We start from the raw sequence: 15,062 nt of genomic DNA on the forward strand, positions 1-15,062 counted from the left end.
TACACCCTAAAAGCCTTTTTTTCCGTCACAATTTATCTATACAAATATATAAAGCTGAAGAGTTTGTTTTTTTGAACGCGTTAATCTCAGGAACCACTGGTTCAAATTGAAAATTCTTTTTGTGTTCAATAGAACATTAATCGATGAAGGTTTAAGGCTATATAACATCACGCTGCAACTAATAGGAGCGAAGGAAAATGTGGCAAAAACGAGGAAAAATATTCATCTTGAGGGCTTCCGTTAAAAAATTCCTAACTTATATCTTCTACCCACGCGGACAACGTCGCGGGCAACAGCTAGTTAAAAATAAGATGATTTTTGGTCAAACATTCTAAGCACTTTGCTCGCAGTATAAACGTTTTTCTATGCAGACGTAGTTAGTGATTTCGCTTGTAGTAAATTATATAACGTTCAGACTAAACAATACGCCGGTGGCAGGTAGAATATAAACCGCGGTAATACGCACCATTCATTCATGAAAGCCTAACAATAGACGCGATCCGCCCGTGCTTTATGAAAGGCGCTTTCAACGAACCTCAAATGAATTAGTTATACAATAAGTTAACGTACTTCTTCCTTATTATGTTTTTGTTTAAAACAGGAAAATGTTATTCTGTCTATGATTTATTTTTTGCTACTCGGGGACAGACTTCATTTGCTTTTTGTTTGACTTTCAAGAGCCTTCGGTTATTAAAAATTCTATTACTATTCAAAAACTTAGGTGTATTTAGGATACACCTAAGTACATTTTGAATAAATAAGTTGAGGAGCTAATAAGAAATATACATTTATAGCTTGTTCAAATCCCTTCGCCTTCGCAATTAACATACTTGGGATAAAGTTTTTGCTTGGACCAAAATGGGCGAATTTATTCATGAAATCAACAGCACAGTTTTTGCATGTCCCGATGCCGCATGCCGTGAGCAACCGAGAACCAACAGATTTATTGATGATACAGCGCCATTAACTCTGAGCAGCAGTTAATCTAATCGGCAGATGCTAAATTTGACCGACCATAACATTGTATGTAAGCTGATTGTTAAGCATCCCACGTCTCCCGGATGATTTGCTATCAATGGAAACATGCAAAATGTTGATCGTAAATTATATCGACGTGATATCGGATCCACAGCAGAGGCCCGAGTGCGTCACCTTTATTTCATCACTTGTTAAGCCTAAAATCCTTTGTGGTTAAAGTTTATGAAGCGCAAAACTAAGCTGTGTGTTCAGTAAAGACCCAGTATGTAGGCAGTCTGTGTCCGACCGTCGAGAGGGCGGGACATCGTCGAACGTTTTTTTATTCGTTGTTTAACGAGACGTCTGAGTTCGCGAGTTGTGAAGTGAGTTTTAATTTTAAATTATGAACGTGCGTGCTGTTGTTTAATATTATTAGGAACAAGCCGTTAATTACAGGTAAGATAAGATCGTTCTTGTAAACTGTATCATATCGCGAAATCCATCCAGGATGACAGAGGTCGGTAAATAAAAGATCGTTGATCCCACTTAAAACTTAATTGTTTAATCGATTTGGAATTCGAGTGGCGATCGTCTTAACTAATTACCCACATGTTGACCGATTAAGTCCTTCGCTCCTGTCTACTAAATTAATTTAAAATAGAAAATATAATTAAAGATTTGCTTTAAAGAACACACAGTTCTGAACAATGTTAGAAACGGTGCTCTGAAAAACCGACAGATTAAAGAAAGCATAAAAAAGTAAACATTGCTATCTGGTAAATGTAAACATCACGGGGTGTTATTAATAGAGGCCCTAACTATGGGATCATATGTTAAAAGTACAGTGCACACTGCACAGTGCACCGTGAACGGCGTTAAGGCTGGCTATTAACTGGCTACTTGTCAAGTGTGATTTGTGAGACACGAAGGATAAAATTGTAAAACCGGCTTTATGATCTATCTGACAACGTAGTAATCGTTAAATGAAATGGATACACGTTTTAATGGTCCTGCCACTTACTCGACAACTGCATGCGATTTATTCACTAGACTTTTTGCATTGAACTTAACGATGTTTTAATCGTTAAACAGTTCGGGAGTTTAATTGCATCCAGATGGAAAAATGTTTTCTTATTTCATGACACAGCGCCTCAGTGTAATGTGTGAGAGAAGCAAAATAAAGTTAATTAAGAAGAAAATCATTTATTTTCTACCGTTATATTTTGTAACGTCGGTTACGTTACAAAATATAACGGTGGGTTTGTCTAAGTACACTTAGTCGTTATACGTAAAATTAAATAGAAAATTCAGTTTAATTCTGTAGTAGGTACATGATTATCACCCCACGTAATAGTTTCTGACGATATTTCGGTGACTTGATAAATCGTAACGATCAAACATTTTCGTGGATTTCTAATTAACACTTGATATATATCTACGGCTATAACGCTCGGACAAGATTCTCCAATAACGTCACCCATAAATAATATTTAACGTAGTCGTAACACCGATATTAAATTCGGTGCGTTTAACTTAATTAAAACGCAGCAATTTATAGGATCGGCCGGTCGCGTCATGAACAGTCACCCTTATCGCTGGCCGGCCGGAGCGGCCGCGGACCGTCAGGCGGACTTTATTTTTTTACTTTTTACACTGTTACCTGTTCCCTGAACGGGTATCGTATCGACTGGCCCGCTGGTTAACTTAACAAGTGCACCCGCCAGAGGTGCCATATCTTTGGACAAACGTGTTTATTATCCACTAGTATTAAGTGTTAATGGTTGCACGCTTCTAAGATTTTTTGAGTTAGAAAGTTTTCTGGACGAAATCTGAACCATTATTTTGTTGAATCCGTCGTTCTAGAAGTTGCAGACACCACAGTATACCTCATTACATTGACCTCTTCTCTGACTATAAATTTTAACTGTATCAAAAAAAGTGTAATAAAAATTTTGAACCCTCTCTTATCAGACAAAAATGTTTTGGTACCGAATAGATGAGTAATGGCAACAATACTTATGATGTAAGTAGTTTAAATAATATTGTATTGAAACTATTTAGGCATTAAATGACAAGAATATATTATGATATTTTTTGGGCATTTCTTGTTGTCTCATACAACAAGGAACTTCCACTTCAGTCTCTATCTGTCTAGTCTCTCTCTCGCAAAATACTGGATCCATAAATCCTGCCTGCAAATGGTCACAATCGGCACATTCATATACAAAAGTAATATTTTTCAGTTAGCCAATTTAAATATTAAAAATAATAATAATTAAACTGCTTTATGCAACAAAACGACATTAAAACATTTTGGTGCTTTGCAAAACGAGCCACGGTCATTCGCACATCTTATCACAGGATGCAACCGTCGCTTTTACAGAAAGTGACATTTGGTTAAAATATTACCCTTTCAGAGATATTGATACAGCCAGATTTAGACCCGGGCCGGGACAAAAATAGCTTTGAATTGTATAATTATTAATTATTTGAGTCGATTAGTTCCAATTTTAAAATACTTATAAATTCTCTTTATGTTTTGAATATATTTAAACATTATCCACTTACAATCTACAACAATAACATGTAAACACTAACAAATACGTCCCAAGTAGAACGTTTTAAAATTTCTAATATAAAATTTTTTGTTCGCATTATAACTTTTTCATTTGGAAATATTTCCCCAGCTTTAGGGGTGGTTCAAGATTCCCTTGTGTCTTATTCATACCTATAGTTAATAATTATGTTTGGAGTAACCACACAAATTTTCTCCATAACCAATTCAATTTCAACAATTTCTTTGCTTTCCTCAAAATGAACGTATCAAGTAGTCACTAATTATTCTCGCTATTATTCGTACCCAGCACTCCTTAGCCCCTATACAAAATAGGTTCTAATCTTAGTCAGGCTTACCGCAAAAGGTATTTGTACACATTCACCGCTTTGTGAGTTGTGGTATTGGAATAACCCACAATACCAATATCTCAAATTGTATGACAAATATGTTTTATGTACTAGTTTTACCAAGTTTACTTTGGTATTAGCTTCAGTCAACATTAAAAATAGATAAAACATCGCTTTGTTTTCTTTGAAATTTAATAGCAATAGAAGACATCTATGTGTTCACTATCTTGCCAAACAGATCAAATAAATAATACATATTTTTGTTATTAACTTTCGTTAATGTACAAAGAAATCCCTTCGATGCTGCTGTTTGAACCCAAGTCAGGGACAGGTTTGACCCGAGTATAAAAATAAAGAAGCTGTAAGTACCTAATACTTTCTTAAATTATATTTTGAACCTATGCATACTCATTCTCCTTAGATTGTATTACGTACTTATCGTCTACAGTCTTCAACTGCAGTTCTCTATGTTTGCTGTACTCTCTATTCTATTAGGTAGTCGCAAGCATTGTTGGTAAGCAACAGCATTACTCAGTACTCACTCTTGATCTGCAAACTTCAATTGTGTATCAATTAAGTTCAATTAAAATGGTGTTTTATCTTCAGCACAGCCCGCGCTAATTTGGGGTTATCGAGCCGATACATTTCATAACTTAGATAAACGGCGCCCAAAATATTAGCAACACAATATTTTAAAGTACATTGTAAACAATGCGTGACCTTACGATAAAGATGTTCTAGTTCAGTAATTACGCATATTTTTGTGAATAACAATTAGTAATTGGGAACTGTTTTGATTCGACTTTGTACCTATTATTTTATTATTATTAAACACATCTACTTGTTGTTAAAGCCGCCACCTAATCTAGTAAGATGTTGATATGAATATATGTTAGTGGTAGACATGTTGTTGGGCGATTTGTTTTACAAGATTAATTCATATACATATATATAGTACAAATATCCAATGAATTCAAAGTATACACATAGTTAAAAAAATGAGCGACATGCAACTAACTATTTGAAAACTAACGGCTGATATGTAGGAAAAAAACTGTTTTCATAAGGGAACTTATATTTGGTGAATAATTTGACATTAAAATTGAAGTCCCTCAAAGTTTGACACCGTAATAATGCAGTAACATGCTATATAGAAAAAAATGTTGTGCACCCCTACGCATAGAGCTGTCGAAGTCTTCTTTTTTGTTAACACCTTTTGTACGTATAATTTGACACCGGGAGCGAGTAAAAAAACTAGTAGACATTACTTTTTGACAGGGGATATTTAATGAAGTTGTAGCCGTATTTTTTTTTCTACTTTCGCCCGCCTTTTCTCACGATAATACCATTGTAGGAGCACGTCCGAAACGGCCTCAATCAATTATGTTAACTGTGATAATTTTGTTTTTCTTTACATTTTTTTTCTCTGTGTGGACGTGAAGAGATTTTGTATGGTCGACAAACAAATTATACACCACTTACACGCTTATTATTGGTTCGCGTTGGAACGTTTTAATGGAATTATGACATATTTTTGGTGATAGCCAGGTTGTACTGTTAATTGGACACTCGGGAACGATTCGGTTTTAAACCGGACTTGATCCAGAGTTTATGACTGTACTTTATATTAAGATTTAATGGAGGTGATGAAACACTTACATGTTGTTGAGGCAGTTTGTATTTTATTATTATAAGTAGATACGTATACTATCAAATATCTCCGTATCTAATATCTGGCTACTAATCGCATAATCATGAAAATATGATCATATTGCTATACGTAGGTAAAAATGACCCATAAGTATTACCTATTTCATTATGACGCTAAGATTTAGCTATGAAGTGGGAATGTGCGAGAAAACTATAGGTACCATTTTACTGTTTTCATCCGAAACGGAATTTCCAAAAATCTGAATTAGCTCATGACGTTTATTTATTTACACACTCAAACTTCTGTAAAACCTCAGTGGATAAGTATAAGGCGGTTAGTCTCTCTAAAAGTTTGGCAGTGTCATCGCTTTCGGGCACATACAGATATACTGTTCAACAGGTGGGTAAACTTTACAACTCTTACCAAGCTTCTGTACAGTAAAACCTCACACTTTCAGCTCCAATCTCACAATAAATCCCTTAAATTCATGCCTTTGTCAGGCATCTGATATCAGTTAATTTATTAATATCACCTCTGAGAGCCACCTGACCAGCTTATAATAAACATAATAGTATTAGATCCTGTCAATTCTCCTCTCATTTAAAGCAATCCTATATTTTCCTTTTCCTCCACTTCACAGCGTCGCTTCGCTCCAGTAGAAAATCTTAAATTTTGTGAAAATCTTAAGTCTTGAATTCTATTTCATCCAGCATGTGGCGATCGGCTTCGATGGGCGCTCGGCTGTGCGCGGGGCTAGCGCTGGCCATGTCGCTGGCGCTCGGCGCCGGTCGCCGCGACTACAAGGACCCCGAGGGCCGCCACCACTCCGATCTCTCGCTGTGGATCGATGAGCGTCAAGTCAGGATGTTCAGTGGTGAGTACATCATTAAGACTTACATCTGTCTAACTTCTAAAGACCCATCATTAATTAGCTTCTCTAAGGCTTAGAAGCTTTAATGTTTGTGCTGTGGTAAAGAAGATTAGAAAGTATAATACATGCTTTTAATAGCCAAAAGCTTAGTGTAAAAGGAGTCTTTGGGAGTCTGGCTGAAATCTACTACCTAATCATCTGTCTAGATGAATACCAAGAAAATAATGGCATGTTAATAAATATAACAATACCATTTCCAGGCATATCCATGCAGGTGTTTGCCATAATCAACGGGCACGTGTCCCAGTACGTGTTGGACCCTAACTTCTCCAACAAGCTGCCGGTCATACCCTCGGAGGTCGGCCACGTCAACTTCACGTGGAAGTCCAAGAAGAGATACTACTACGACTTCGATATCCTCACGTCATCAGACCTCACGATACTGAAACCTCCAGTGTTGTCCATCAAAACTAGAGGACGGGTGCCTAAGACGTCTAAAGGTAATTTAAGATACATAAGATCTAAGAATTACGTCCTTTTTAAAGTATATGTTCCGCAATGAATGAATGTCTACTGATTCTGCAATTTTCACAATATGGGATGCTAAACCGTCGTGTTTTATTTGTTAAATCAATAACCTACGGGTTGACGCAAAAAATCTATCCAAGGAAAATCCAATAACATCTTGCTTTCGAAAATTCCCAGGAATTTCGCAAACCATTTCTCTGCCAGTCGCGTTCCGATTAGAATATGATAGTATTGTTTAAAATGAATACAGAATTTTGCATCTTATGAACTTTTTAATAGAGGTCAAAATTAAAGAACCATTAAAAAAGTAACGAGTTTGTTTCACAGAATTCAGTATAATATTGCCATGTGTGGGCAACAACAGCGGCGTAGCCACATTTGAAATAGGGCTTGTGCTTAAAAATGGCCGCGGATTGCCGCTTAAAGGCACCCCATTAAGGTTACACCTAAAGAAGGAATGCGCACAGAGAGGTGTGTATTTAGAAAGGACAGGTATTGTATCGCCAACGCATTTTTAACACTTACATGTCTGTGTTTTTGTAGTTGTATCACATTTACTATCAAATCACTAACCGTTTTTTTACCTGGCAACATCACCTGATTACCATAAACGATTTTTATTCAAAAAGCACAACATCAAGACACAGACGTAACGCTTTTAATATCTTAATTTAAAAATAACAGTTACCTTCTTCCACAAACACTGCAAACGTTCTAATGAGTCCCACAAAGCTTATTAATTTGATTTCTCATGCTTAGCGTTTGAAAAAGAAAGAGAAAAGTGTAGCGAACTTGAGTACCAGAACCGAAGCACTAAACATTGCATTTCATCTATTTCGAGCTCATATTGTTATGCTTACGCTACTAATAATACATTTATGGGTAGTTGGTATGAGCGAGCGCTTTACCAGTGCCTATTACCGTTTCACAGCATCATACGTCACAGTGTTTGTTCATGCGTTCGCTCCGAACAATACAGCGATTGACATTTTATTAGTGTTTTGTGTTCGATTTAACGACGAATTATTTGAAATTTATGCAAAAACAATCGATAATTTAGACAAAACATGCTTTATGTTTCTTTCCTTTGGTAATAATTTATCTGATTTATTAAATAATGTCATGTGTTACACGTTTCAATGACAACTTAACACTTTATAATAAAACCATAGTTTTCTGTTGTTTGGCAAAGCTAAATATTGTAGGTAACTGATTTATAAAGTGCTGAAGCGTGAGCTTTATATACAATCTACAATCCTGTTTTAAAAACTGCAGAAAAGGTACTAAACACTGCAGTGAAAAGATTTTTTGGCAACCTACGCAACTAATCGGGCTATCATTAGTTGGTCGCTGTGTTGTTCCACCCTCATTACTAATGGCCCTTGTCTGTGTATCTGTGGCAAGCCTGCGATGTACGCCAGGCCTTATTAACCGAATGCGTTATTTTCCGGGATTCCGCCGAGTGCGCTGGTTGGCTGATTACACGGTGCCTCTGCTCACAGCATTTGCGTTTTTTAGGTTTGTATCTCGCTTGCTCTCAACTAATATTTTATTTACTGTTAAATATGCTGTAGCAACCTATTATGTGAGGCAACACTTATGTTTGATATATAGATGTTTTTTTGTTTTGTTACACTGGCAACTCTCTCTCTGCAATCGGTCATGGTGGACGTCGGGCGTTTGTAAAACTTCATCTAAATAAAAATCCATTGTGTGTTAACTCTGCATCTGCATTTTATTCCAAAAGTCCTAACAGGTTATGGGCCCAGGCCCGTAAACGTATTTAGGTGAAGATTGGCTTTGGATTAATCGTCTGGAAGGAGCTTGGTCGGGTGTCGACAAGCAAGAAGGAACGCGGTGGCGGCCGGCATTTTTGGCGTCACTCGGTTTGCTTTGTTATTGCGAGACGAAATATCAAGATGGAAAAGCTCGGCGTAATACGACTGGAGGGAGCAAAGAACTGGAGCGTCTGGAGATTCCAGATGGCGGTGATTTTGAGAGAACAAGGATTATACCAGGTTGTAACGAATCCGAATCTCAAACCCAGTAATGGCAGTGCAGCGGCAGCGACAAAACCAGATGAAGTGTCGGCGAAGCCCGGTCAGGCGTCAGCGGAGCCCGAGCAGGCGTCGGCAGACAAGGATTTGAAGGCGATGAGTGCAATTGTGACAAGATTGGCGGAACCAGTTCTACATCAAGTAATTACTTGTCAAACAGCGCATGAAGTATGGAACCGGCTGCACAGTATATATGAAAAAAGTGGAGAAACGTCACTGATGCTGCAACAGCAGCGATTCTTTGCCCTAAAATTTGAAAATGACATGAGTGTCGCGGACTTTATTTCCAAGGTGCAGGAACAGCAGCAGATCTTGAGGCGACTGGGAGAAGCGGTAACCGACAGGATGGCTATGTCGAAAATCATCATGTCACTTCCATCGAAGTATTCTCACTTTGTTAGTGCGTGGGAATCATGTGCAGAAGAAAAACAGACTGTTGATAATTTAACGGCACGGCTCTTAGTTGAAGAGGAACGGCTAAATAATAAGAGTAGCAGTAAGGTAGACGAAAGTGTAGCATTGTTTTCTAAAGGTCAAAAAGGTAAAAACAAAGGTAAAGGTAAAAATAAATGTTTTTTATGTAACAAGTCAGGTCATTTGAAGAAAGATTGTAAGCTTAAAGATGTGTGTTTTAACTGTCAAAAGCCAGGTCATTTTAAGGACAAATGTAAAGCTACTAAAAATAATAAGAAAACTGAAAATGCTTTTGTGTCTAAAGTGCCAGTTAGCGCAAGTGATCGTTTAATAGATGAAAAATGGTTGGTAGACAGCGGTGCCAGTCACCATATGACATATCAGAAGGAATTATTTTGTGAATATGAAAGGTTATCCACTCCTAAGGTTGTGATGATAGGTGATGGACGACACCTAAATGCTCTAGGTATAGGCAAAATAAAATTAATGGCATTTGATGGTGAAGAATATGTCAGTTGCTCGATAAACAATGTTTTGCATGTTCCTAAATTAAAGATTAATTTATTTTCTGTAGGTAGTGTGGTATGCAATGGTTTTCAAGTGAGTATGACTAATGATCAGTGTGTATTTTCCAAGGATAATAGAGTGTGTGCTATTGCTAATAAGGAATCATGTTCGAAGCTGTATGTAATGGACTTTAAGTCAGAATCTTTGGCGGCTAATGTAGCTAAACTTGAGTTAAGTGAATGGCATGAGAGGTTAGTACATCAAAATTATAAGGAAGTGAAACGAATTTTAAAGAAAAATAATATTGATTTTAGTGAGTCACCAATTGACACATGTACAGCTTGTGTACAAGGCAAACAGCATAGATTACCATTTGATAGTAGTAGAAGATCTACAAGTAAGACAGGTGAGTTGGTGCATGCTGATTTGTGTGGGCCAATAGAAGAAAAGTCAATAGGAGGGTCAAGGTACTTTCTTTTATTAAAGGATGATTTCTCAAACTATAGGACAATTTATTTCTTAACTTACAAGTCGGAAACTGTTGAAAAGATTAAAGAATTTATTATGTGGGCAAAAACATTAAATAATCCAGTTTGTACACTTCGCAGTGATAATGGGACAGAATTTGTAAATGCAGAAATGAAAACCTTATTGGCAGAGCATGGAGTGACACATGAGACTACAGTACCTTATTGTCCAGAGCAAAATGGGAAAGCTGAAAGAGATATGAGGACTCTAGTTGAAGGAGCAAGAACTTTGTTGCATGCAAAAAGAATGGACAAAGTATTCTGGGCTGAAGCGATTAATACAGTTGTGTACACTCTAAATAGAACTTACCATAGCAAAGAAGAAGGAAAAACACCATACGAGTCATGGTCAGGAAAAAAGTTTGATGTAAATGGTTTACATACATTTGGCAGTGAAGTCTTTGTGCACATACCAAAAGAAAAAAGGAGGAAATTTGATGCAAAAGGAGAAAAAGGTATTTTTGTAGGTTACGGAGAGTACACAAAAGGGTTTAGGATCTATTTTCCAAGGAAAAATGCAGTGGAAGTAGTGAGAGATGTTACATTTGTGAAGAAACATGATAAACCTGAAAAAGCAGAGCAGGAAGAAGAGTGTATATATTTAGATATAGAAGAAAACTTGAACAATGAAGAATACCAGTCTGTGTCGAACACTGAAGAAAATGAAGAATTTGAGGATTGTGAGGAAAGTGACAATATCATGCAAGAAGTGGAATTTCTAGAAGAGGAAATTATAGAGGATGAAGAAATTCAAGAAGTAAATGATAGTAGAAGAACACGCTCTAGAAAAGCACCCAATTGGTTTGATGATTATGAGGTTGGTTTTATAAGCATGCATAATGAACCTAGTACCCTTAAGGAAGCCATGGAGTGTGAAGACAAAGAAAATTGGATAGAAGCTATGAACAGAGAAATTACCACATTGAAAGAAAATAATACATGGAGTGAAGTAGCAATGGTGCCAAAGGGAATAAAGGTAATAAACAGTAAATGGGTGTACAGGATAAAAGAAAATCCAAGCCAAGAAATTCAATACAAGGCCCGATTAGTTGCTAGGGGTTTTGAGCAGACTGATATGGATGGTGCAGAAGTTTATGCCCCCGTTGCAAGTTTGACTTCTTTCCGTACTTTGTTAGCTGTAGCAGTAAAAAAGAAACTTCCAGTATACCAGATGGATGTAACAGGAGCCTTTCTTTACGGTGACATTGATGAACCTGTGTACATGAAACTACCTAATGGAGGAATAGGTAAATTAAATAAGTCTATATACGGATTGAAGAAAAGTCCTAAGTACTGGAATAGAAAGTTTAATGATTTTATGTGTAGTGATGGTTTCATAAAATCCAAAAATGATCCATGTTTGTATTTTAAATGTTGTAAGGAGTATTCCATTTATGTGCTAATTTTTGTAGATGATTTGCTATATTTTAGTGATAGTGACATACAGATCAGAAAGTTCAAGGAGAAATTGTGTAAGAACTTTGCTATGAAAGATTTAGGTATGGCTTGTAACTATTTAGGTATTAGCATTGAACAGGATGTAGAAAATGGAAAGACTGTTATAAATCAGAAGGATTATTTGTTAAAAGTATTAAGAAAGTATGGGATGTCTGATTGCAAAGCTTGTAACATACCTATTGATCAGAATTTTAAGTTTGAATTGTTAAGAAGGGAAAAATCTGAAAGTAAAGAAATCGAATTGAAATGTAGGCAGATAATTGGAAATTTGCTGTACGCTTCTAATGCTACAAGGCCTGATTTGTGTGTAGCGATTGGTTTCTTAAGTAGATATCAGCACTGTGCTAGTATGTTGCTATTAAAATGTTTACAGCGTGTATTGAGATATGTGAAAGGTACAGTAGATTTGTCATTGGTGTATGGTTGTAATGGTAATGATAAATTGGAGGGTTATGTTGATGCTGATTGGGCTGGTGACACAAAAGACAGAAAATCTACTTCAGGATATATATTTAAAGTATTTGATTGTGTAATATCTTGGTGTACTAAAAAGCAATTATGTGTATCTTTGTCATCAACTGAGGCAGAATATGTAGCACTGTGTTTAGGTATAGTTGAGTCATGCTTGTTAAAAAACTTATTATTAGATTTTGGATTTAAATTGGAAGTAAAGATTAATGAGGATAACCAGAGTGTAATCAAAATAGCAGAAAACAATTTCAGTAATAAGAGGCTTAAGCATATTGATGTAAAATATCATTTTATCATAGAGAAAATTAATGACGGTTGTGTAAGTCTATCCTATGTTAGTAGTTCTGATAATCTTGGAGATATGTTTACTAAAGCATTAGGTGGACAGTTGTATGTAAAACTTAGAAGTAAGATTTTAAAATAAGTTTTCCATTAAGGGGGTGATATTTTATTAGTGTTGCTTCTGAATTTGTTTTAATTTTTACTGATTTTGTTAAGGGGCTGGATGTGTATTATGTTGTTAAGGCAAGTGTGTCCACTGTGTTATAAAGGGGTAGTTATCTTTGATGTTGTTATGCTAGAGTTGCTAGACATAAAGGTAAAGTTAGATATATTAGTTTAAGCAGGTTAATCAATCAAAAATTAAGTGTTGAGGGGGTGTGTTAAATATGCTGTAGCAACCTATTATGTGAGGCAACACTTATGTTTGATATATAGATGTTTTTTTTGTTTTGTTACACTGGCAACTCTCTCTCTGCAATCGGTCATGGTGGACGTCGGGCGTTTGTAAAACTTCATCTAAATAAAAATCCATTGTGTGTTAACTCTGCATCTGCATTTTATTCCAAAAGTCCTAACATTTACACTACTTAATTATAAGCTTCTTCTTTTTTTTAAGATTAAATTAATATTAATTAGTTTTATAGCCACAGCGCTGTTTGCTTGTATAACAGATATATTATTTGATATAGTATTTTGAACCTAACTTGAAAATATGTAGGTTTTTGAGCTATTAATTTAAACTAGACGAAAATAATCGTCTCTGCCTAGCCATAAACTGAGTTGAGGTCGGCTTTCTACCTTAACAGCTTCAGCTAAATACTTGGTAACAAAAATTACAACCCAAAGTTTTGCCACAAAAAATATCAAGAAAAGCATCTTAAAACTCAAATGGCGCTGCGGTCAACTTGTTTTTACACTACCAATTGCAATTTCTAAATTTTCCACATATTTCTATTTTTGAACTAGATTTTTTCGAAAGCTTCCCAACAAGTAATTTAAAACGACAGTGTTATATTACAACCCAGGCCCAGACCCGGAGTGCGACAAGAAGTGCGCGAACCACGGCTGGTGCAACAACGAGAAGATCTGCCAGTGCCCCGAGGGCTACATGGGCGCGGACTGCCGCACGGCGCTGTGCTACCCGCAGTGCATGAACGGGGGCAACTGCACTGCGCCCGGCCTCTGCTCCTGCCCGCCCGGCTACCAGGGACGGAACTGCGAAGGAGGTCACAGCTCTATCTGCCTAGCTTTATATCATACCTATACTATTACCTATAGGTATATTGAATGGGAAAGCCGTTATCCAAAACTACAATTGCCAACTGCGTGCTTTTCATAAGCTGCGGTTACTTCCATAGCTCGAATATAATAATATGAATAATCACTCTTGCCCGTTCCCTCGTCATGCATTCTGATAACGGCTTGTGAAATATAAAGAAGTTTGTCTTCCAAAGTTGGTGAAGTATCATAAACCCACTTAGCCTGGACGTAGAATTATTTTTGGGATGTCATGCGATAAGCAAGCCAAAAATTACAACTATAAATGAAAAATACAACATTTAAATTGAATAGTTTATTTAGTAACACTAAAATAGCGGTCTATAAAATCTATGAACATCTATGACAACTATTGGAAGTAATACTTTTGTCACAATTATTCCCAACGTTAGGTTAGTAAATGCTACAGCACAACACATTAATATTCTATAACGCAATTCATAAAGTTTTTCGTTCTTTTAACGTTTTGTACTACATAGTAGGCAGTAATTGTGTGGCCAGCTGTACCTATCATTTACAATACCAGGAAGCGTAGGCTTACTGCCGACAGAATAGTTTAAATAGAATTGGTACTCCGAAAACTGACACTAGCGCTAATTCTTGCAGTGGCAGAAGTTGGAACTACGCCAATCTCAACGCCAAACGTTTATTTTTGTGCGTATTGTTTCACAATCATGGTTTCACCGAATCAAAAATAAAATAGAACGAAATCAGAGGTTTGCTGGTCTTCATGTACATATTAATTAACAAGCGAGGATGTCTTGACTACTTCCATGACGGCGAATCTTTCGGATTTTCGTCTTATACTTTTATCTTCGTACCTTGTTTTGGTATATCCCTAGCAAAGCTTGTATTACTGAGGTAGTAATTCACGTTGCCAGTCTTCTTAAGTAAATACTTTATACATTCGATCACAAGCTGCTTTGAGTAAGCATTTGTGTAGGCAATGGTTAAATTGATGCATAGTATTGGAATAAACTAGAAATATGGTTCATGACTATTTTTTATTCCATGTTACTTCGATTAATTATATTTATTTCTATTGCATATTTAAACAAAAAAAGAAAAACATGTTGGACTTGCAACACATACTTATATTTATGTAAAACGGATAACAAACAAAACACCAACATTAACCATTGCATACATTGAAATCA

General features: G+C 36.3%; 1 protein-coding gene across 3 annotated transcripts; it reads left to right on the top strand.

Annotated features, from left to right (window-relative positions):
* Positions 1–753: 753 nt before the first annotated feature.
* Positions 754–14,456, top strand: LOC113501784 (protein shifted-like). Of its 3 annotated transcripts, none has more exons than XM_026883034.1 (5): positions 754–1,340; positions 6,223–6,386; positions 6,644–6,883; positions 7,239–7,403; positions 13,653–14,456. In XM_026883034.1, the coding sequence occupies exons 2-5, from the start codon at positions 6,224–6,226 to the stop codon at positions 13,964–13,966; spliced, it is 882 nt and encodes a 293-aa protein (XP_026738835.1). In that variant the 5' UTR covers positions 754–1,340; position 6,223; the 3' UTR covers positions 13,967–14,456. The 3 variants fall into 3 exon arrangements, with proteins under 3 accessions (XP_026738835.1, XP_026738834.1, XP_026738836.1); XM_026883033.1 differs by having other exon boundaries at positions 755–1,413; XM_026883035.1 differs by having other exon boundaries at positions 755–1,413; positions 7,239–7,382.
* Positions 14,457–15,062: the final 606 nt, after the last annotated feature.

The sequence above is a fragment of the Trichoplusia ni genome, chromosome 16, assembly GCF_003590095.1.
Source record: "Trichoplusia ni isolate ovarian cell line Hi5 chromosome 16, tn1, whole genome shotgun sequence".
In the NCBI taxonomy this organism is placed as follows: Eukaryota; Metazoa; Arthropoda; class Insecta; order Lepidoptera; family Noctuidae; genus Trichoplusia; species Trichoplusia ni.